This window comes from Emydura macquarii, unplaced genomic scaffold (assembly GCF_026122565.2).
Source record: "Emydura macquarii macquarii isolate MOO-44397 ecotype Brisbane River unplaced genomic scaffold, CSIRO-AGI_Emac_v2 contig_587, whole genome shotgun sequence".
Classification (NCBI taxonomy): Eukaryota; Metazoa; Chordata; order Testudines; family Chelidae; genus Emydura; species Emydura macquarii.
The window spans coordinates 12,267,049-12,289,008 of record NW_027130724.1 but is presented as its reverse complement, the minus strand read 5'-3'; the positions used below and the strand labels follow the sequence as shown (position 1 = coordinate 12,289,008).

Sequence of the window (21,960 nt, the reverse complement as noted above, 5' to 3'; positions counted from 1 at the left end):
AGGGTTTTTATGAAGCACCTGGCTGGTCCTTAATTGGCCTCAGCAGCTCCTAATTGCCCCCTAATGACTCTTAGTTAGTCTGCAGGGAACAGAGCCCTGAGCATTCTGGGGCTTACATACCTCTCTTCACCAGACCTCCTCGTCAACCTCCTCCTGGCCCTGGCCAAAGTGGCCATCTATAACACCAGGGAGAGGAAGTTGGCTGGGGGGGGGCACCCTGCGACTGTGGGGCCTATTTCCATTTCTCTGTCCGTTCACATATCCGGGCAGAGTTCCTCTGGGCGGCATCTGCTGGCTCCCTTGACACCTTCCGGGAGCAGTGGGCGCTGTCCGGGGTTCTCTGCTCAGTGTCCCCTTCCGGTTCCCTCCGTTTGGCCCTTTGACCCTCACGCCCCTTCCTGTTTTTTCATTTGTTGTCCCATAGAATCAGTTGAGTCCTGGGTCCGGTGGCTCCTCCCCTTAGGCTGGGGGAGGGGCCGTTAGCGATGGGCTAACCTGCCCACTCACCCTGGTACTCAAACAGCACTCTCCTACTGCCTTCTGCCCTCGCTATATCACAGTACTTATTGTGTGTTTCTAGCATGCAGCATTCAGCCTTAAGCTCAACCATACATCCAAAGCACAGTGGTATCTTAACATGACTCATACATTCACAAACATACACACACCTTATTGCGTAAATTTAGATTACTGTTTCATAATCTGCAGGTATATTTTCTTTGGAGAGAAGAAATTGTGTAAAGGGAGAGATGAACCAATTACCTGACAACTATAAACAAATATGGGGCCAATTTCAGTTCATTATATCACAGTCTTCTGAGACATACAGTAGACCCTCAGAGTTACAAACACCTCAGGAATGGAGGTTGTTCATAACTCTGAAATGGTTGTAACTCTGAATAAAATGTTATGGTTGTTCTTTCCAAAGTTCACAACTGAATATTGACTTAATACAGTTTTGAAACTTTACTATGCAAAAGAAAAACACTGCTTTTAACCATCTTAATTTAATTTAAACAAGCACAGAAACAGTTTCCTTACCTTGTCAAATCTCCTTTTTAAACTTTTCCTTTATTGTTTTAGTAGTTTACATTTAACACAGTACTGTACTATATTTGCTTTAGTTTTTGGTCTTTGCTGCTGCCTGATTATCTACTTCCAAAGTTTCAAATGAGATGTGTGGTTGACCGATCAGTTCGTAATTCTGGTGTTCGTAACTCTGAGGTTCTACTGTACATGCTATAGATTGTATTATTAAAAAACAGCACCAAACATTCATTGTCCGTTATATCATCCTTCTGCCACAACTGTATAACTCATTTGAGTTACTTTAGTGTTGTTGGAATCACCAGAAAGTGTAGAGGAACTCCTGCCCTGTTAGCCATTGTGGTGGGTAAAGCCCTATTTTATCAATGGAAGGCCCTATAAGAACTTACTTTTTCTTCCTGATCTCTATCTTTGTATTCTTTTTCCCAAGGGGGAGGAGGTTTGCAGCCTCTTGGGTCCCTTTGCTTCCTTTCTCTGGGTGACAAGAACAGCCAGGTAGAATATTATAGATTGAATAGGGAGACCGCACTAAAAATATTTCAATTTAATTTGTCTAACCTATCTGGCCTTTCCCCTTATCCCTGTAGTATCTGTGTTAATTTTACAAAATTCTATATATTTGTTTGAGTTAGCTACAAATAAAACTGCATTTTCCCTCATTCCAGGTAGAAAGAGCTTCTGTCTTCTTACCCTTATTCTTTCCTCACCATTCCAAGAACAAGGCAGAGAGTAGTATACATTTTAAAAATATAATTCTCATCAGTGTCGATATATTAGCCTAGAAAAAATTGAAACATCTGGGAAGAACCCAACCTGCTCACATGCTCATTGACTCATTTATGCATTCTCAAGAGACCAACCGGTTAGTGGACTCACAGATGCAGCTCTTGAGCAAGCCATGGCTGAAGAACGCCTGATTCAGCTTTCCATGGTTGTTAGAGAGAAAATACTTCTACACTGGGATCATCCTCAGTGATTATGCAGTTCAGGAGACTTCAGGAGATTTTTAAGGGCAGATGCTCGTTTTTGGCTAAATTGAGATCTTCTTGTAAATAGGTGAAACTCTATTTACTTTAATAGAATTGATGCCCACTTGTACCTGTTCTGAGTTTGGCCCTTCAACTGGCCTGGACAAGCAGTATTCAAAAAAGGATTTGACATGTATATGGATAACAACATCCAGATTTATAGTTAATAGTTTATGCTAGCAAAATATTGGAAAATATATAAAACCTCATTTTCAGAGCTTAAACTAATCTCCATTAGGTATTAGGATGAGACCTACCTGGAGGGCTGATTATCCTGCATCTGCCTACTGCAAGTTTTCTTGCACTTTTTCTGAAGCATGTGATGCTGACCACTGTTGCGGGCAGGATACTGGCCTAGATAGACCATGGGTCTGATCCAATATAGTAATTCCTATGTTCCTTAGGCTTCCCTTTATAGAAAGGGACTGTTTAACTGTATAGCTACACTTAATATAATATAATTTATTCTACCTGCATAAGGCTCAATTAGACTCTATGCAACCCTTATATTCTGTCCATGAAGAAGGTGGGGGCATGAATTCAATTCCACACCGCTCACTGGATCTGTATTATAAATGTGGCTCTGGCACCATCTTAGCCCATGCCTACTGTGCATATATGTGGTATCCTGTGTGGAGCCAGTGTGGGGAGAATGGCTGTTTTCCCTGTGTTACTTTCATGTGCATTTCCACTGTGTGGTTTTCACACTTATCTATGTTGGAAATTTACTTTGTATTATAACACAAGTTAACTAACACCATACTAAACACACAGTGTAAACATTAATATTTTGTTTAACATCATTTCAGCTGCTGGGGGGTAGCAGGGCTGACCAGAATCAGAAGACACAATTGATGTGTGTGGAGTAGGGAAAATGTTTGTGCTTTAAAAGGTCAGCTAAAACTTTTTAACATTCATGATTTTAAATAGGACTTTGCCCCTAGCCTAGACAGGGCAAGTCCTGTTATTGAGAAACCCAAGCTTCTTCCTATAAACATAAATACAATAAATTAAAATGTAAAAATCTGTTTTTTGAAGAGAAAGTAGCTTTGCATCTCTAGCAAAAACAATCAGAATGTAGCTTTCTAATTTAATAAACCTAATTAAAGTATTATTTATTATTTAATTAATTCTTAACAATGAGCCCACCTCTAGCTTGATGTTTGCGAGAGAAAATATTTATATGGAAAGTTGGATTCCTTTAAGGAAATGTATTTTATTTTAATGTGAATAACTGTACAAGCCATGCTGAAAAGGCAAATGTAAAGCCTGTTCCTTCAAATATTAATATTGTGGATTGAAGTCCTGAGAAACAAAGAATTAACTGTAAATGACAGACTGCTTTAAAGACAAGAAGTTGGTCCAATGAAAGATATTACCTCACTCAAAGACATATATTTTTAATTTCCAGAAATAGGGATATCAAAGAGGCAAAACACATCACTTAATTCTTCCAATAGATTGTTAGAAATTGCCTTGATGAAAATAAGCATTCTGAATGGGTTATTTCAAATCAAACTTCCATTAATCTGGTAGAAGGAAAAAGCATCTCAAAACTAAATAATAATAATACTATATAAAAAATTCAAAAACTGTTCCCAAGGGATTCCAATGAAATGCAAATCACATTTCTGCATTTCAAGTTTAAGATATTGTCGTTTCTGCAGATTGATCTTTAAATTCGTTATGGCTTTTAGTAAAGTGAACTTTGCTGTCATTGTGTTGGCACAAATTCAGAGTTTGGTGAGTGTCCTACATTTTCTTTTAGAACATTATTTCAGTGGCAAATAAGTTGTTCGAGTTTTGTTATATGAAATCCATATAAATGCACAACAGGTCCCGGTAGGATGCTGAACCTTTTTGTAAAACACAAGAATGTCACCCCTATGGGAGCCCTGAAAATCCTAAGCAAAGCTTTGAAATAGTTCTGTGGTAGTCAGCAGTCCACTAATTTCTGTATCTCCTGAAAGTATGATAATTCTTTTAGCTTAGTTTCCGTACATGAAATTAATTCGGTGCGCATGTAGATTGTAAGCAGAGGCTTGGTAAAGTGTTAGTATATCTCGTGTAAGCAAGAGGAATAAATCTTAAATGTATTTGGACACTTTCATCAAAAACGGAAAAGTTGAAATTCTATGCGTAAATACAGGGAAATCTCGGGGAAATTATAAATTCAAGGTAATTTACAGTTAAACAATAACATCTACAGTATAGTTATGCATTTATATAAAGCCACTTACTGCGTACTGCAGCTGAATTCGGAAGCTTGAACATAAAATAAAATATCGAAGCCCCCTCCGGACCTGTAACTATCATTAAATCCTGAACCTAGGGAGAAATTTTAGAGAGTTTAGAAAGCCATGAATTCCTGGTCATTTGAAGAAACCTGAGGCTTTTTTACAATCATCCTGGTATAAAGTCAGCATATACAAGGTGTGCGGCTTATAAATGGGTGTATTGCACATTTATTATTACTAAAATGAACGGGAGAAGTTTGGTAATGGAAAACCAAAAATGATGACAGAAAAAAAAAATCAGCAATGCCTTTTATGTAGTCAATAATTGTGTGAGTCTTTGAACATGTTTTCACTATGATCAGGTATCTTTCTGCTTTAGAACTAAGAATAAAATGAACAAAACAGCACATGCTTTGCATTCATCTTGTTCCCTCAAACTCTATCAATCAGTACATAAATATTTTTAGTACAACCGGAGCTATCCCTGTAATTATATTTTGTGTACAGATCAGATTATAGAAAGTCAGACTCCTAAATCCAAATTTAGGTAGCTGAATGAGTGGCCTGATTTTCAGAAGTGCTGCACGCAGCTGTTCCCCCTTCACCAAATACCATTATAATCGCCCAAATGTGGGTTTTGGAGCCTAATTGCCCATTTTAAACTGTTACCCATATTCTGTGAAAAAGATTATGTAGTGTCACCAATTTTTCAGAAATGGAAGGTTGCAGTAGATTGTTAATGTAAAGTTTCATTACAAAATATCTACTAAATCTAAAATAAAAAGTCACACATTTTACTTTCAAGAATATGTAGACGGTAGTTTCAAACAATGGAAAATAATGAAATCGGAATTAGTATTTCTAGATCTGATTCATTTAAGTAAATGGAGAAATCATGATTATATATGTGTGTGTGTGTGTATATCGAATATATGTGGGATAATATTTCCGTGCAGGAATAGTCTCTTTCAGGTATTCAGATCATTCTTGGAAGCTTTAATATTATAGTCACATGTTATGATAGTTATGTTAGGACTCAGCAACCCTTCTGTAGGTTTTTCCCATCCATCTATTTGATGTCAGAGGCAGGGGGGCTCCTTCTGAATTTCGCAGGGTCTAAAGCTGTCTGGGTTAGGAGAGAAACAGTTTGGCTTCTACCTTAGTAATAATGTCCATGGGTGATCATTTCATAATGTATGTCTACAGAGTATCATCTTCTGTACAAACAAATGGAAACGCTTAGGAAAGGCTGTAAGGGTTTCCAGTGTAAGTCTCTGGGGTGCAATAAAAAGGCTTTTTCTGCTTTAAAGCACTGAGAAGCAATCAGCCTGATGTAATTCTCCTCTCCCTCCCCAGCGCTCCCAGAGGGGGATTTCTCGGTAACCACCCTTCTCACTCTCCATCTGCCAGACGCCCCATGGCACCGTTACACAGGAACGAACTCCCGGATCCCTGTCAAACGCATGCAGCCAGAAAGGCAGCCAAACGGACCTCATGGCTTGTGCAAAGGCTCCCCTTCAGCAGTGCCCCAATTATGCTCTTTCGGATGAATGAGAGGGGAACAATTTGCTTGCGCAACCTTAGGGTTTAATTTTGAAGCCCAGGTCCGCGAGCTCCAGATCGCTATGCTCTGTTTCTTGCTAAGCAGGAGCTCGATTCCCTCTCCTATGTCTGAATGCTATTAGCAGAATGTGTCTGAATCCAGTACTTGGATACACACGCGCCCACTTTGGAATGCAAAGTAAAAGAAAAGCATTCTACTTACCCCAGGGATAGTCTCAATAGCACAATGAAAACTTAACTCAAGAGAGAAGAAAAGACAGTGTTTATTATTATGCTGCTGCACTCAGAAAGTGGTTTATCCCAAGGTGGCGGTGGTGTGATTGGCAGAACGTATTGCTGCCCTTATAAAGAGCTTTTCTGAAATGAAGAAAAGACCCATCGAGAAAGTACACACCTTACTGAGATTTTCCACAGGAAAAACTACTTGCTGTCCGCTCCTTTCCTTTAGATGGGTTTGTGTCAGTGTGTGTGTGCGAAAGAGCTTTACAAACACAGAGTAAATCCAAACATCCTGTAATGAAGCAGGTGTACAAACTCGAGACACGTCTACAAAGCTTCTAGACAATGACTAAGAGTCTCTTTAAGAGTGATTCATTGTAGCTCTCGGAGCTCCAAGTGCCCAGGGAAGGGAAGCAGCTGGGTAGCTGCCGGAACGTGACCACTTCAACTCTAGAAGGCGGGGGAGCCGCGGATGCGAGATACGCTCCGAACACTTCCAGCTGGTCCAGGCAGCCCTTAGAAAGGGAGCTGCCAATATAATGGTATTCTTGGTCATCAATAAAGTCAGGGATCCTAGCAGAAAGTGATTGAATTACGCCGACAACAACATCTGCTAGCAATCCTCCCCTCTGACAGGAGATGGTCGGGCCAGTCGTAGTGTTTGTACACTTTCTGCGGACAATTTGCTGCGGAATAGAGAGAGGTTCTTACATTACTTATCGATACCAGGTGCCATCGGTGGAAAAATAGTATTGCAGTATGCAATTTTCCCTGGCTTTATATTAAATAAACTACGAATCTTAATTGTGAGCCACAGAAGACAATGCAAGTATTATTTTTTTCTGTTGGGGAATCCACATTCATATTGTGAACAATAATTGCATTAGATTCAGTGAATGTAAAATCTGCCCTCCAAAGAATGCATACCAAAGACCAATTTAAATCAGTCATGTTCAAAGGAGAAACAATGATCAGCATTTAAGTATTAACTCTGAATAGAAGTCCCTATCGTCCCTTCAGTCCTAACCAGCATCTCTCTTCAGACCTGCTTTCCACACAACTGCCTACCCCACTAGGTTGCGCTATTCTTCAAAAGACTCCGGAGACAAATGTTATTCTTGTTCTCAAACCTTATGAAAAGTGAATTTAATAGCTGGAGAGAAAGAATTATTTCACAAGATGCTTGAGCTTTCACTCGGAATTTAGTTTACACTGAACAATAAGAATGCGAGATATGCTATGTGAAAAGACTTCAGCATGGTCGATACTTATAGAAGAAAAATGGGAATTGTTCTTGTTGGTTGACAGATGAAAAGGAATCACTTCCCCTCATTATAGACGAAAGGCCTTATCTAAAGCACATTACAACCAGAGTGAAGATTCACATTCATTTCAGTGGGCTTTGGGGCTTTCCATGAATGTGCGGTTTTTATTTTTAGTTATATTTAATTCCCACTTTCCCTTTCCCCTTACCCCATACACTTGGCCAAATGCGAATCGCTAACACAACTATGGGAAAATGTCTTAAACTGGCAATCCAAAAACTGGAACCTGAAATCTTAGTCCCATTGAAGGCAGGGGAACTACCCAAGTGAATAAAGGTTTGCAGAATCGGGCTTCAAGGAAAACTTTTTCTAATATGGTTAGCATAATAGATTCATTTGCTCCGGACACTATACTCTTAACGTGATATAATTAAGCTTATTTAGTAAAATAAAAATTCCCATTCAATAGGGAAACAGTGAAATAACTTCAGAACCCATGTTTTAACGTGTTACCACAAATAAAACTGTCCTATTAGAACATGTTTGTAATAAATACTAAAATACAGTTTCCCATGTATGCAGTTACATTACTATATCCACTCATTTGCAGACTAAAAAATAATGACAATCCTCCGTTGCCACGGTCCTCTTTTCTGTCTGCAATGCGGTATTTTTTGCAGTAGATGTCGCTTCTAATAAGTAAATAACCTGTCCTTTGAATTTTTCATTAAAAAGATATGGTATTTTTTGTGGGGGTAAGAGGGTGGACTGTACATTATTAATGACTCGAGACGATTTCCCTTACTTTTCATTAATCCTCTGATGTGATCCCTCTTTTTTTCCTTCGGTGACCTCAGTGCAAATAAACCTATCAGATGTAGCCAACCGACTAGCAAATTTTGTGAATGGAATACTCAGTGACTGGAAGATGACGTAATTCGAGAGCAGTGGGTTTCGTGCCCAGTTGTGGATTGGCTGCGTTTTGCCAACAGACCTTGTGATTGGCTGGCCAGTGCCAGTCAAACGCCTACACACTTTCAGCCTGGCGGTAGATATAAAAGGGGGTACTTAGGCATTGAACAGCATCACGATTTAGAAACGTACATTGAGGAAACCTCCACCACGTTTTACTGTTTCTTAAGAAGCTTTGCATTTCAAGGTAAGCGTGCTCGCTCTTTCCTTCTTTCTTAAATCTACGGTTTGGTGAGCTTACTGAAGTGTAGCAGAATTTGCAGTGCTTGAAGCTGTACATGTAGCCCGGAAGGTCTTTAACTGGTGCCAAGTTACATCTTCTGATGCCTTTCTCTATTCTGATTTGTTTTCTCTGTTAATTTGTAATTAGCTAGATTTCGTATGGTCTTCAAAATTACAGTTACTGGATTCCTCCAGGTAAAATAAAAAAATACCAAGATAAACGAAGGAATACACAATCCAGTAAGAAAGGTTAGAATAATTGAAAGCAATGTAGTGTATTACATTTTTGTATGAAAAAACAAAAACTCCAAACCCTACTCTCTTTACATTATTGGGCTGCATAGCTTTCTTTCTTTTTGTAAACTGAGCGTCTCACAAAATCTGTTATAAAATGGTAAACGTTTAGAATGTGATAACCTTCATTGTATGTTAGCTAACAATATATGCTGTAGGTAGTAAGAGGTGTTTTCATTTATGAGTGCAAAGGTGAAGTCAATCTAAAGATATTTTAAATAAAGCTGTCTATCAGAAACAGGAGTTCTTCAAGATATAGTGATTTTTAAAAAATCTTTCTGCTCTCTTGATTTGAGTTAATCTGATTTATTTATTTTTGGTCAAAATTTTGGGATTTTTTAAATTAAAGTTAATTTAAAGGACCTGTTTATAATTTTTATCTAATTTGAGTCTGAGTTGGGAGATTAGTGGAAGAAACTGTACCAGGAAGTGAGCACTCTTTAATATAATGTACTAATTTCTAAACAAACATAATTCTTTTTTAATTTAAAATTAAATATCACAGAGATTAAATTTCATTAATATTCTGCAAAATGAGAATACAGGAAAAGTACTGGTCATAATTCATATTTTAAAATATCAACAATAGCTTTAGCTTTCATACTTTTTCATAAGGGTTACTATACCTGAAGTGCCATTTTGACCGGTTTAGATCCTACTCGTTAAATACATGAAATTATGTGTAGCTCTTCAACTATAGGAGCGAAGGGACACGTTTCCCATCAGTTTATAGACAGACAGATCTGCATTAATTTAAATCCCATTTTATTTACATCTTTATAGTAATCCTAACTCTGAAAAAACTCCAGATATTTTAATTGGCTCATATATAAAAATCCTAAAAAAAATTGAAAATTATTTGAGAAAACTAAAGCAGAAGACCAATAACTAAAGCAAATTAACAACCTATTACCGTGTGTGCCCAGAGAAAGACTGCATCTTAAATAGATCTGATAAGATTGGGGAGGTTGGAAAATGGCCATTGTCTGATGTGACTCTTTGTTGTAGAGAGGACATTATGGTTATGCTGAAGATTTCATCTTTCCTTGCTGTTTATGCCTTGGTTATGTGCCAGATGGATAGCTCCCAGGCAACCCCACTCAGGTAAGAAGCAGAGACTCGTGAGTTTCGGAACAGTCTGGGGACATTTAGTATTCCTGTGGGCTGCAGATAGGAAGTGAATTAAAGTAAAGGAGAAAACTTAGATCTTTAATACTACTTTTCTGTGACACTCATAGTTTGACATGCAATAGATTATTATCTAGTGTGGGAGGGAATGAGTGAGCAATCTTTGTCTTGAGTTCGGTGTACATAGGACACTCTCAACAATGTGGCATGGTGCATAAAAGAACCAATCCCAGCTAAGTGCACGCATGCCGAGTCTCTGCAGCAGTTGTTTGTCTTCATGCTGTCTCGCTTGTCTCCACCTAGACCGGGCTTAGACTCTATAACAGATCGAGTGACACTCAGTGACTACGAAGCTCGGCGGTTATTAAACGCGTTGGTGAAAGAATTTGTTCAGATGACCACGGAGGAGCTGGAACAAGCGACTGAGGGAAACAGGTAAGGACCGCAGCCCCGGGGATATGCGTAGGTGCTGGGGAAGGGGGACCACTCTGTGCGCCCGTTTGATTTCCCAGCAAGAGCCACCTCAGCAGACACCCGGGCAGGCTAAGATTTTCCTTTCCCTTGGGACTGCGGATGGTACTGGGGAAGGGGTGAGGCTGCAGAGATGTTTCCCCGTGTCAGTAGCAGGAGAATGTTTCCACCTAGTTAACCTGCTTTTATCTGTCTTCTACCACCGAGAGGAAATAAAAAATGCCATTGGAGGGTGAGTTGAACTTCAAGGAGGGGGTTGTATTAAAATCTGGCCGCAAGAGGTAGGTTTCCCTGATGGGAGTATTGAGGGCTCTTCGATCGCTCCTGGATTCTCTGTCGCGATAGTGCATGCTGTCGTGAGGCATGGAAGGCCATTGGCTGAAGCGGGGCATCCTATCAGTGCACGCAGGGGCACCCTCTCCCGCAGGGCCAAGGCATGCAAGTACATTTGCATTAACCTTAATGAATTCCCATTGCAAAGCATGTTGATGAATGAGAAACTCACCAGCATGTCTAGTACACTGGAAGACAAACCTCCTCCTATCCTTCGGCTACCAGCATCCAAAAATCTAATCAACTTGCTTGATCAAGTAAAATATGTTAATTTCGTTCATGATAAAACTCTGTTCTCCCTCTGATTTCACGTGTATGAAGCCCCCTTGCATGAAATGTGAGTGTGAGGGGATTTTTTTTCTTCTCTTTTTGTCTCTTAATTATAGTTCTTTATCTAGGAATGTAATGCATGACTGTGCATGATTTATATTACTTTTTTGGCATGTTTTTTTCCCCCTGCAGCCTGGATAGACCTATTTCTAAACGCTGCGCCAGTCTGAGTACTTGTGTGCTGGGCAAACTGTCTCAAGAATTGCACAAATTGCAAACTTACCCTCGTACTGACGTCGGGGCTGGAACTCCTGGCAAGAAAAGGAATGTGCTGAATGACCTGGAAAATGAACGCTATGCAAACTATGGGGAATCCCTGGGAAACAACTAGACATGCTTATTTCCACCCTTCTCCCTTTTTTTAACTTGATGCATGTGGAGCTAACCTTGATTGCTAACTTTGCTATGTTATTTTGATTCTGTTTTCGACAGAGAATGTTTGAGATGGACTTAAAGTTAGGAAGATAAAGAACATAACACACATACCAAGTTAGGGGGAAAAAAAGTATAACCAAACAAAATAAAAAAGAATGAACAGCATTGCCTTGAGACTTCAACTAATTTTCTTAGACATTTATTTTAAAAAAATCTAAACAAAGCTTTTCATTTCTGGCTACTACATGTACAGATAAACTCTTCTTTCTTGCCTGCTCATGCATTTGTTCAATAAACCTATTTTTCTATGAGGATTAGGCCTGTTGTTTTAATTAATTGTGTTGGAATGCAAGATTTCTAGACAAAGCCAGGAAAGTTTTACAAATCTTTTCAAAAGCAGAGACGAGCAGAACAATACAAAAGTTGTATACTAATTTAATTCTAGAATAGCTGAACAATTTTACTATGTTCATATATACTGGGAGAACTCCTAGACCCTTTTGAACATTTTTATATGTATGTGTGCATATATAATCAGTCACTCATATAATCTTTGTTAGTAAAACTATTTGTATGAACTTTTGAAATGCCTAAGAATCAAGAAATGCATGTATTAACTAGTGTGAAAACACTAGAAATGTAATCCAGGTTTAAAATTGTTGTCATTGAACTCATCCAGGTAAGAACCTTAATATCCTTTTTCATTTTCCTTAAAAGTATTTACATGAAGCTTCTTTACAGTATTACATGTTACAGTATTAACAAGAATAACTGGGTTTTTTTTACTTGTATATTAGGTTTAGAAATAACCTGTGAGATAGACTTGTATATTAAAAAAATGAAATAGGGGAACTTTCATGTCTGTGTAATTCAGTTAAAATCTTGTTATATGTACATTTTTTTACTTTTAATACAGTGGCTGTTTCAGATTTAGTGCTACTTTTGTGCCTCTTTAACTTTTTTCCCTCTGTAAAACATACATTTCATAATAAGGGGACCATTCAGAAAACAACTGTCATGTTACCAGAGATGTTGTCTACATTACTGTTTCTGGGCCCTATTCTGTAGTCCTAACTCAGGTAACATTCCCATTGATTTCAGTAGGAGATCAGGTAGAGCAAGGACTATAGAAGCATGTACTCTAAGGCCCCAGTCCAGCAAAACACATAAGCATGTGCTTAATTCTAAGCAAGTGAGTTTGAAGACATTGGGATTACTAACATGCTTAATGCTAGTTAGCATTATTTAGGGTGAAGGCCTAAATAAAGAAAGCTGTTTAAATAGTGTAATCAGATACACGGAAGAAGGAAAATGACTAAGTGAAGGGCAACTCTGGAATATTACTAAAAAAAACTTCTGACACCTTCTTACTCTGTAGATTCAATTCTTGGATGAAATACTTGCCCCATTGAAGTCAATGACAAAACTCCCATTGACTTCAATGGGGCCAGGATTTCACCCTTTTTGGGTATCCTGACATAGCTGCTGGTCTGAGTACCTAAAATCAGTTTTTGCTACTTTACTCCATCAGCACTACAGAATCAGCTCAGGTGAGGTTTAGCTAGATTCTTTTACTCCTTATGCATTATCAACAGTTGTCAAGTTCTAATTATTGGCTGGTGGGAATGGAGTTGATCAAGTGTTACTGAGGGCCTGATTTTATCTACAGAACCTTAACTATTGGTGATGATTTGCAAAAAAGAAAGAGCCAAGTTAGACTTCAACAGCCTGAGCTGAGTCTGTATTGACTGGCAGCTAGAAAAAGAAAAGCAAAAAAATTTTTTTTACTTGAGTGCACAGTATGGAAATCCTTGAGACACAATAAATATGGAACCCCAAAATCCCATTTTTATAGAGATACTTTTCCAGGTAGAACCACACCTTATTGATATGAACAAAGTGTTTTTTACATTCTATGTACATAGAATGAGTTTTATTTTTTATTTTTGAAAAGCAGTGTAACAGCACAGAAAAGGGCATGTAACACAGCAACCTGCGTGACCCATCGTCTGGCAGACTTCCTGAGCAGGTCAGGAGGAGTGGGCAAGAACAACTTTGTACCTACCAATGTGGGATCTAAAGCTTTTGGCAGGCGAAGAAGAAATGTTCAAATATAAACAGCTGAATGACACCAGGAATATGGTAAACACACTGCAATTACTTTTGTTACCATTGCTAATATCTTGTTTAGAATTCTTGTTTGGATGGAAAATAGATTTATGGTGTCTATATCCTAGAAAGAAACAGTAAGAGTCAATACATATGTGTTACAAATCCAGCTGTACATTATTTAAATAGTACATCTACTGTAAACTCTTTTTTTTTTCAAAGTAAAGTGAAAAATTTAAATAATCAGTTGTAATAAATGCTAGATCATCTTATAAAAGAAAGCTGGTTGGTTCAAGTAATAGTTTCAATCAGTGGATATCCATGCATTATACCAAAAGTAATATTTTAGTATCAATATTTTGGTAATTTTGGATTTCTTTTTCTTTCAGATTGCCATGAAATGGAAAAGTAAACTCCCTTTTGTTTCTAATGGAAGCAACTCTGCTCCATAAATCAAGAAGGCCAAACAGAAGACTCATTTTTTGCATCCTTCTAATATTTAAAAATGTTTTGTTAAAAACAAATGAAAGCACTTCTGTTATGTATAGTACAAAACAATCTAATTAGTCAAGTTAAATTATTCTTTTTATATGCAATTCTATTTCAAATAAAATGTGATAGCATCTATTATTTATTTATCTTCTAGCATATATGTGAAATGTGACCCATGCTATTTATCTGGGCAATACTGCCAAATCTCGGGGATTACACTAAATTGCTGCCTATCAAGGCATATCTGTAAAATATGGTGTGCTGTGTCTTGATGTAAAACATTTAACTAACATGATTGTACAGTATGTTTAAAGAACACTTCAATATTGTATCATTTGTGAATTTACGCAAGATTAAAAAAAGTATTTTAGATACACTTGGATTGAGAAACTGATTTTTCATTTAAACAATTTTATTTTTAGTTTATTATATATATTTTTTTTAAATATCTGGCAGTAGCCAAAAATAGATACCAGATTAGAAGGATCATTGGCCTGCTCCCATATGGTACATCCTATGTCTTATCTAACTACAGGTTCTAGAGTGGTTCTTGAGAACTAAAGTTTGAATGTTAAGACTAGAGAAAACATTTTCCTTTTTACAAAACTCATGAACCAGTAGCTCAAAAATAATTACAAAATGATTAAACAGAATAAACCCCCACAGTTCCCTTTGGCTATGGTAGCATCAGTCAAGACAACACAGTTTTGTACAGCCTCTTTCATACAAGCTATATCCCAAAATGGTTTCCAGAGTTAAATGGTAGGGGGATAGACAAAGGAGATACGATATGTATTCAGCTGAGATTGAAATGAGGAAAAGAGATTGAGGAAGGCCATTACAGACTGAAGGAACTGCAAAGAAGTAGTTTCTTTGATTAACCAGTGCTTGAGACTGTGTCTATTCAGGAGCACGGGTTAGAGGAGCTGAAGAACAGGGAGTGGAGTAAAGGGAAATTGGAGAAAATCCATGGGTGGTTTTAAAACCAAGGAGGACACCTTTTAACCAATGCTGGTACTTCTTCCTACAGAAGGAAATTGCTGACTTTTCATATACTGGCTGGGCTAGATACTCTGGGTACATCTATACTGCACATTTGTTATGGCAGCGTGTACAGTACATACATGGCTAGCCCTCCAAGGATGGGTACAAATAGCAGTGTAGGTGGTGAGGCACTGCTTAAGTGAGTCGCGAGACACCTGAAGCCTCTGGATATGTACCCTCCACAGCTTTCCACTTGCCCAAGCAGTGTCCCCATATCTGTACGTTATTTTTAGCAGGTTAGTGTCCCACTGTCTCTCTGCTGATGGAGTCTTTCCCCTCTGCAGGAAAAGACTGTGCCAGTGGGGAAAGGCTCTGCCAGTTTCTTGCAGCTGGAGACTTGCCCTGCTTCAGAGAAAGACTTCAGCAGCAGCGAAAGGTTTTGGCAGAGGGGAGAGCCAGCAGGGAGAGCCTTTCCCCACTGCCTCCTCCCCGCCAATCTTTCCTTGCTGCAGTGAAAGGCTTCATCAGCAGGGAGCTGCCGGACCCTTTCTCTCGTGCCAGAACCTTTCACTGACGTATGCAGCTAAACACTGCTGTGTGGACACAGCTTTTTCACTGTGGCATACAGCTACGCATACCCTATGTGCCGCCATCCCCACTGGTGTGCAGTGTAAACATAGCCTCTGAGTCTGTTGTGCACTGCCAGTGTAATCTGACCCTAAAGTCACCTTCAACAATCCAGGGAGGATCATGCCACTGAAGTGATGATCATCTCATGGTGTGGAGCAGCCAGTCGGGATCTCTTGCACCAGGGGCATGGTTGGGGGAAAGGCTATGTGGTGGGGACACTCCTACATCAAGCCAATCCTTGGCTATGTTTTTGGCCCTTTTGGGTAACTTAGAGCAGCCTTAAAACCGCATGATTCTCACACAACTCTGCCAGGTGGGATTTAAGTAGTATGGATGGCTGTGGTGAATTTCATACGACATGTTATGTTTGAAATTAACTTGACTATAAACCATTTTTTCTCTACATGCAGTGCTTGATACTTTTTTCTTAGCTAAACACAAATTGCATTTATTACCACAATAAACTAGAATTCTGCAATATCTAGAATTCAGTTGTATATAGTATCCACTCATATTAACCCATATTACTTTACAGTGATATCTTTGGTCCTGTTACTTCAGCAACACAGAAGAGCACACCTGTCATTATGTACTCAGCAATAGCTCACACATAGTTTTGTACATTAGCACACACTTTATTGAGCTAAAACATTGGCTTAAAGCCCAGGATCATGTCCTACTGTTTTAGAAAAGTGACATGTTCATTAAACCTGGACAACTGCTGGAGTTAGGGTGAAAGGTGAAGTTTAGTGTCTTATTAACAACGGGAAGAAACTAATCTCTTAAAGAGATGTGGGCTCAGATTAGTGGCAAGAAAAGTCATTTGAGAATGTACATTTTTCCTCCATAATTTTACCAAAGACACTAGAATAGAAGAGAAATTAGTTTTGTTTTTTTTTAGATTAAAGTGAACAATATATTGCACAGCAACCGATAGTTGTGCCCACTCCAGCTACAGGAAAATACTTTAAATATGTACAGTCTTCTTTCACAAAGAATGTACTTATTTAAATGACCCATCGAGACATTTCACTAACAACGTTTCGCTTTCTCATGGGAATCTGTTGCTTGAGCTTTTCCACTTTTTCAAATTCTCAGAGGCAGGCAAGAGTTTGCTCTTCCCCCACCCAGCACAATATTCCTGCTAGTGCCCTTAACAGGCAGCCTGGTTAACTGCACTGACATAGCTCCCCAGTCTTCTGCTTCTGTGTGGTGAGGCGGGAGTTTCCTCAGTAGCTATCTGAGAGCCTTTTTCCTCAGATACTTTTGGCAAATTCTTCATCACCTTCCCAGTTTAACCTTCCTCTGGAAGAGACAGTGTTCAGCAGAGGACTTTGATGAAATCTGGGGACACCTCTAGTCCAGCAGTAAATCCTCAGCCACTTCAGTGCTGCAGCTGTTGATCAAGGCTCAACCATCACATCAAAGAGCACAAGTTCCTGCATTCAGCTCCCCATTCTGGCAGTGCCCCCTGCTCAGTCATTTTTCTCCACCCTCAGTTCTTTTCTTTCTTTTGTCCTCATGCTCCAGCACCAGCAAGCCTCACATTAGTCAGTGTGGGAAGAAGTGTGGGACTGACTCTCCAAGCTACTGCAGTGACTAGTTCTTATTGCCCACAATGTTCCAGGGAAGGGCTGAAAGCCAGTCTCCTTTTCCTACCTCAGTCCCTGCAAGATTTCTTCTCCAGAGCTCCCCTATGGAGTCCCTGCCCCGAGATAGACCCTTTCAAGCTGCACATGATCCACTACCTCAATAGCTTGTTTGAATCAGAAACTGATCATCTCAAGCACCCCTTCCCTCCTTCTTAAATGTTTTAAGATTCCTGCTCCATTCAGTCAACCGCTACTCACTTCACATTGTCCTCAGCCAATTCTCCACAAATCTAAATCATGCTCTTAGTCACTTGTTTCTATTTGCCTCCTTAGATAGCTTCTATTTTCCCTTCATCCTAGTCTAAGTACCAAGGCCAGGGCACTCCTTCACCTTTTCAGGGCCATAAACACCATTCTCAAAGAAGCAAATTGGCCTTATCTTCTGAGGAGACTCTTTGCTGTATCAAGCATTTGCTCCAGTCCTTATCTGATGAAAGGGACCTTTCTTTCTGCTCTGAGCACTCTGCATCGCATGAGTTGGGTCACCTGTTCCCTAAGGAATACACTGAAATTTAGTTGAATTGATCTATTCCAATTTGCAGATAGTCAAACCAGCTACTCAGTATCTCACCACGCAAGGTGTCCTCAAGATGAGGTGTAGGAAAAAGTAGAACTGTTTTCTCATGTCAGAATCTCTTAAGCCTATTTGTGATTCTGTGTGATCCAACCATGACAAGAAGAGGCCCATCAATAAAGTCTTTATGAAACTATACTAATATTGCCACCAGGTTTTTTTCTGTCTTGACCATTAACTTGTCTTAGGATCATTCTCAAGCAAAAAGATTTTTCTCCCAGCTAATGCGTAGGTTTTCCAAAGAACTTTGTGGACCACAGGATCAAAAAACATTGCTGGGGTTGGGGCAGAGAGAAGAAAGTGTTTTTGTGACTTGCAAGAGATGAACAAAACCCATCAGTTCGAAGCTTGATGGGACAGCAGGTTCCCATTCAAGGGAGACAAAATTACATGTCAAGAAACTAATGCAGTTTTTTTAATTACTTAGGGTCTTACCCTGCTCCTTTTGCACCCAAATGTTTTGTGAAGTCAATCCATTTTTGGGTGCACAAGAAATACAGGATTGATCAAAAGTTTGTGGATAATTTTGATTATTTGACTTCATGAGCAACTGGGGGAAAAATTTTATTTTCATGACTGTCTCTGTTGATGAAATTGCCAAAAGTCCTTAGCTTTTTTAAAAAACTGAAGAGCTATACTAGATAAAAATATCTGTAGAAATTAGCATTTAATAAGGGAATGTGCAGTTTCCATTGTACTACCTTTTCATTTTTTTAATTACATTGCCATTCTAAGCCGTGCTGAAAGTGGACAGAAAATAAAACGCTAGTGTAGTATAAATGGCTTACACTTTATGGGCAGCATCATATCTAAGTTATTTAGTATTCAGTCAGGCAACATAATACAGATTAGTCATATACAAGTGTTTGTATTAATGTTGAAGAGGATATATAAACCACGTCTACATTTTGGTTCTAATGTTTTAATAAATTGTCCAAATTGTTTTTCTTTAACAAATGGTTATTTTAAATATGCACAACCAAAGCCTGTTGGGAAGTGATGTGTATAGTTGCTCATGACACATCTCACTGTTATTGCAGACTTCTTGGGCCTTCAGTTTGTATGTCATTGTCTGATGGTATTGATCTCAGTGTAATTGTGAATAGACACAACATGTGGGCACAAGAAAGGTTATGCACTAGGCATAGCCCTCTGCATTGACTCGGAGTAAATCTATGGCTCCTTCCACACCCACTCCTTTACTCCCCAGAGTACACAATAAAAAAGCACCAAGGTGTGGACAGAGAATGAGTATATCAGAGTAGACATGGTGATCCTCAGCATGCAAATAGGGTGCTTAGTTATGTGCTCCTTTGTTGGCTTGTCCTCTACAGGGAGCATAACACAGTGGCTGTAAAACAGTACTTTCATTATTACAGGGCATGTTTCCTTTCTGCGCCTGGTTCTGCTTATCACTTTTTACCTTGTTCTTACACGTGTGACAGTCTGCATCTGTGCTATGAAGCCCTGGGATTCAACTTCACTGAAAATGTAGTAACTAGCCAAAATTTTTAAAAAATGCAAATAGATTTACATAGTAGCTCTGTCCAGTTATTTAAATCTCTTTGCTTCTCTTTTGTTGGTAGAGTTGAATTAATCTTCCTGAAAGCTTCCATAGTCTGCTGTGTAAGAAATGAGCATAGCTAATGCTATTGCTTCTGTCACAGAACCTTGCCAAAAGCAGCCTTTAGCAGACAGTAGTAAATTTTGGTATTGGTCATTTAATTCTACATTGTCATGTATAATTAGCTGATTGAATATCTGCATGAAGTGGGTCATTTTTAAAACCTGCTGGTTAATTTGGATCTGAGAATATTTTTGTTCCTCTCCAGGGGGATATATTTAATTATCACAGAATCATAGTATTTCTAGACACAGTCGAGGATGCATTATGTGCCTGTTTTTCAAAGGTGCTGACCACGCATAGCTTCTCTTGGCTTCAGTCTGAGCTGTGGGTGCTCATTGCTTCTGAAAATAAGGCCCATTCTGTCTTTGTTGACAGGGTTTGGGTATTTATTTATATATTTATTATGCCCTCTCATTACTGTTATAATATACAGTCCATGCTTTCCCAGTTCAGCAAGAAATTGTCCTTTACTTGTAATTAGTCTATATATTTATATTCCCCTTGCAACCTTTAAAGTTCACCTCTCTTGCAGAAACACATCGCTGTGTTGTAATATTCTATTTCAGAAAGTAAATAGGTTTTTATTTCCAAATTATGCCATTACTGGATCATTCCTTCCCTGGGGAGAACTCTGAATCTTGCTTGGGTGTAAGGGATCACAGGTCTGGAATATGGATCTGTAGCTCCCCAGGCAATTCTCAGACCACAGCCACAATCCACCAGCTTGCTGGTAGCAGCAGGGACTGTAGGATGACGGACCCTCGCTCACCATAGGCATTGCCCATGAAGCTCCCAACTGGAGGAGACATCCGGCCTCCCCAGTTGGCTCAGACTCATTATTTAAGCCAGAAGGAGGCATACGAAGTTGTCTGAGAAACTAGATGAATCCTTAGGTTGTTGATACATCAGAGTCTGTCTTCTCGCCTGGCTCCTGAGCCTTGCTTTGTTCTTGATTCCTTCCCCTTTCCTTGTTCCAGATCCCTTCTTTAAGCCCCACCCTGGCTACTGTCTTTGACTCTGACCCTTGACTTGATTCCTGGCTCTGGCTCTGAACCTTGGCTTGATTCTGTCTCTGATCTCTGGTTCCCGGCTCCTAATGCCTGCTCTGACCACTAGGCATGACCGTCACTGCTCTGACCGGTAGGCATGACTGTCTGTGTCTGGATCTACAACAGTTTGCTAAGACCACCAATCTCTCTGAATGGGGTCCAGTGGAATATGGACCCAGCAGAGCTCCTCCTAACCGAAGGAGTGCTGGTGCACCATGAGCAAGTGATCTGCCTTCAGACAGAAAACCAAGCCATGCTGGAATGGATTGCACAGCTGATCACTGAGAATCAGGCACTCCAGGGGCAAGTCCATCAACTCTTGTGCAGAAAACAATGTACTCTGTGCCCTACTGGCCACATCACCCCTGGATCCAAGACCTGTTATCTCCCTCCCAGAGCACTTCAGTGAGGATTGTTCAAATTTTGAGGCTTCATGAACCAATGCCATCTCTTGTTCTTGCTTCATCCTCAAACACATTCATCTGACCAAATGAAGATAGGCCTGGTAGTTAGCCTACTGACTGGGGCAGCATTACACTGAGCCTCCCCCATGTTAGGGGCCGGCAGTCTAGTGCTGTCTTGCTGGGATGCTTTCCAGAGGGCAATATCAACCATCGTGGTTGACCCCATCTGTCCTCATCCTGCCGAGGCTGCCTTGTGGAAGCTCTGACAGGGGTCAGGCACAGCTGCCTCCCATGCAACACACGTCTGCCATCTCACATCAGACATGGAGTGGAATGAGGCAGCCCAGCTGTTCCAGTTCAAATGGGGCCTGTGGGATGAGATAAAGGATGAGTTGGCTAGAGTTGAGACCCCGACAGATTGGGGGGCTTCAATCAATCTTGTCCTCTGGATTGACAATCAGCTGGATGAATGGTGCAAAGAAAGAAGACGGGCGGCATCAGAGTCACGCCCACCCCCATTGCGTCTCACTCCGCAAGGCGAGCCAATTTAGGTCGAGCTGGCCCACTGGCCACTCACGCCTGTGGAAAGGGCATGCTGTTGATGTTTTAACCTGTGCTTCTACTGAGCTGAACAGGGTCACACTATCTCTGATTGCCCCATGAGGAACCTAGACTGAAGATAGCTAAGAAAATGAGCCAATTCAGGCTCAGTAAAGAGGGCTAGCCTGAGAACCTTGACAAAATATTCCCTAGTGTCTCCAGTCACGGTCTTGTCAGGGATTGCAGGTTTTGAACTTTCACCCACAGGGATCTTTAGCACAAGTACACACCAACTGGCCACCCAGTGACCTGCTAACTAGTGTCAGAATAGGAGCTGAACTCTGACAGAGGACTCCAGTACTGGAATCTGATTGGCAGAATGCTGGGCATCCTGATTAGTTCACAGCTTCTATAA

The 21,960-nt window shown here is 39.8% G+C and overlaps 2 protein-coding genes across 4 annotated transcripts in view; one reads left to right on the top strand and one right to left on the bottom strand.

Annotated features, from left to right (window-relative positions):
• Window positions 1-21,960, bottom strand: part of PSMA1 (proteasome 20S subunit alpha 1) — a 505,652-nt gene that overhangs the window by 348,751 nt on the left and 134,941 nt on the right. The gene's annotated exons all lie outside the window — the stretch shown is intronic.
• Window positions 8,454-14,439, top strand: CALCB (calcitonin related polypeptide beta). Of its 3 annotated transcripts, none has more exons than XM_067540405.1 (5): window positions 8,454-8,518; window positions 9,856-9,951; window positions 10,279-10,410; window positions 13,442-13,626; window positions 13,983-14,439. In XM_067540405.1, the coding sequence occupies exons 2-4, from the start codon at window positions 9,866-9,868 to the stop codon at window positions 13,599-13,601; spliced, it is 378 nt and encodes a 125-aa protein (XP_067396506.1). In that variant the 5' UTR covers window positions 8,454-8,518; window positions 9,856-9,865; the 3' UTR covers window positions 13,602-13,626; window positions 13,983-14,439. The 3 variants fall into 3 exon arrangements, with proteins under 3 accessions (XP_067396506.1, XP_067396505.1, XP_067396504.1); XM_067540404.1 differs by having other exon boundaries at window positions 13,439-13,626; XM_067540403.1 differs by lacking the exons at window positions 13,442-13,626; window positions 13,983-14,439 and adding an exon at window positions 11,242-11,850.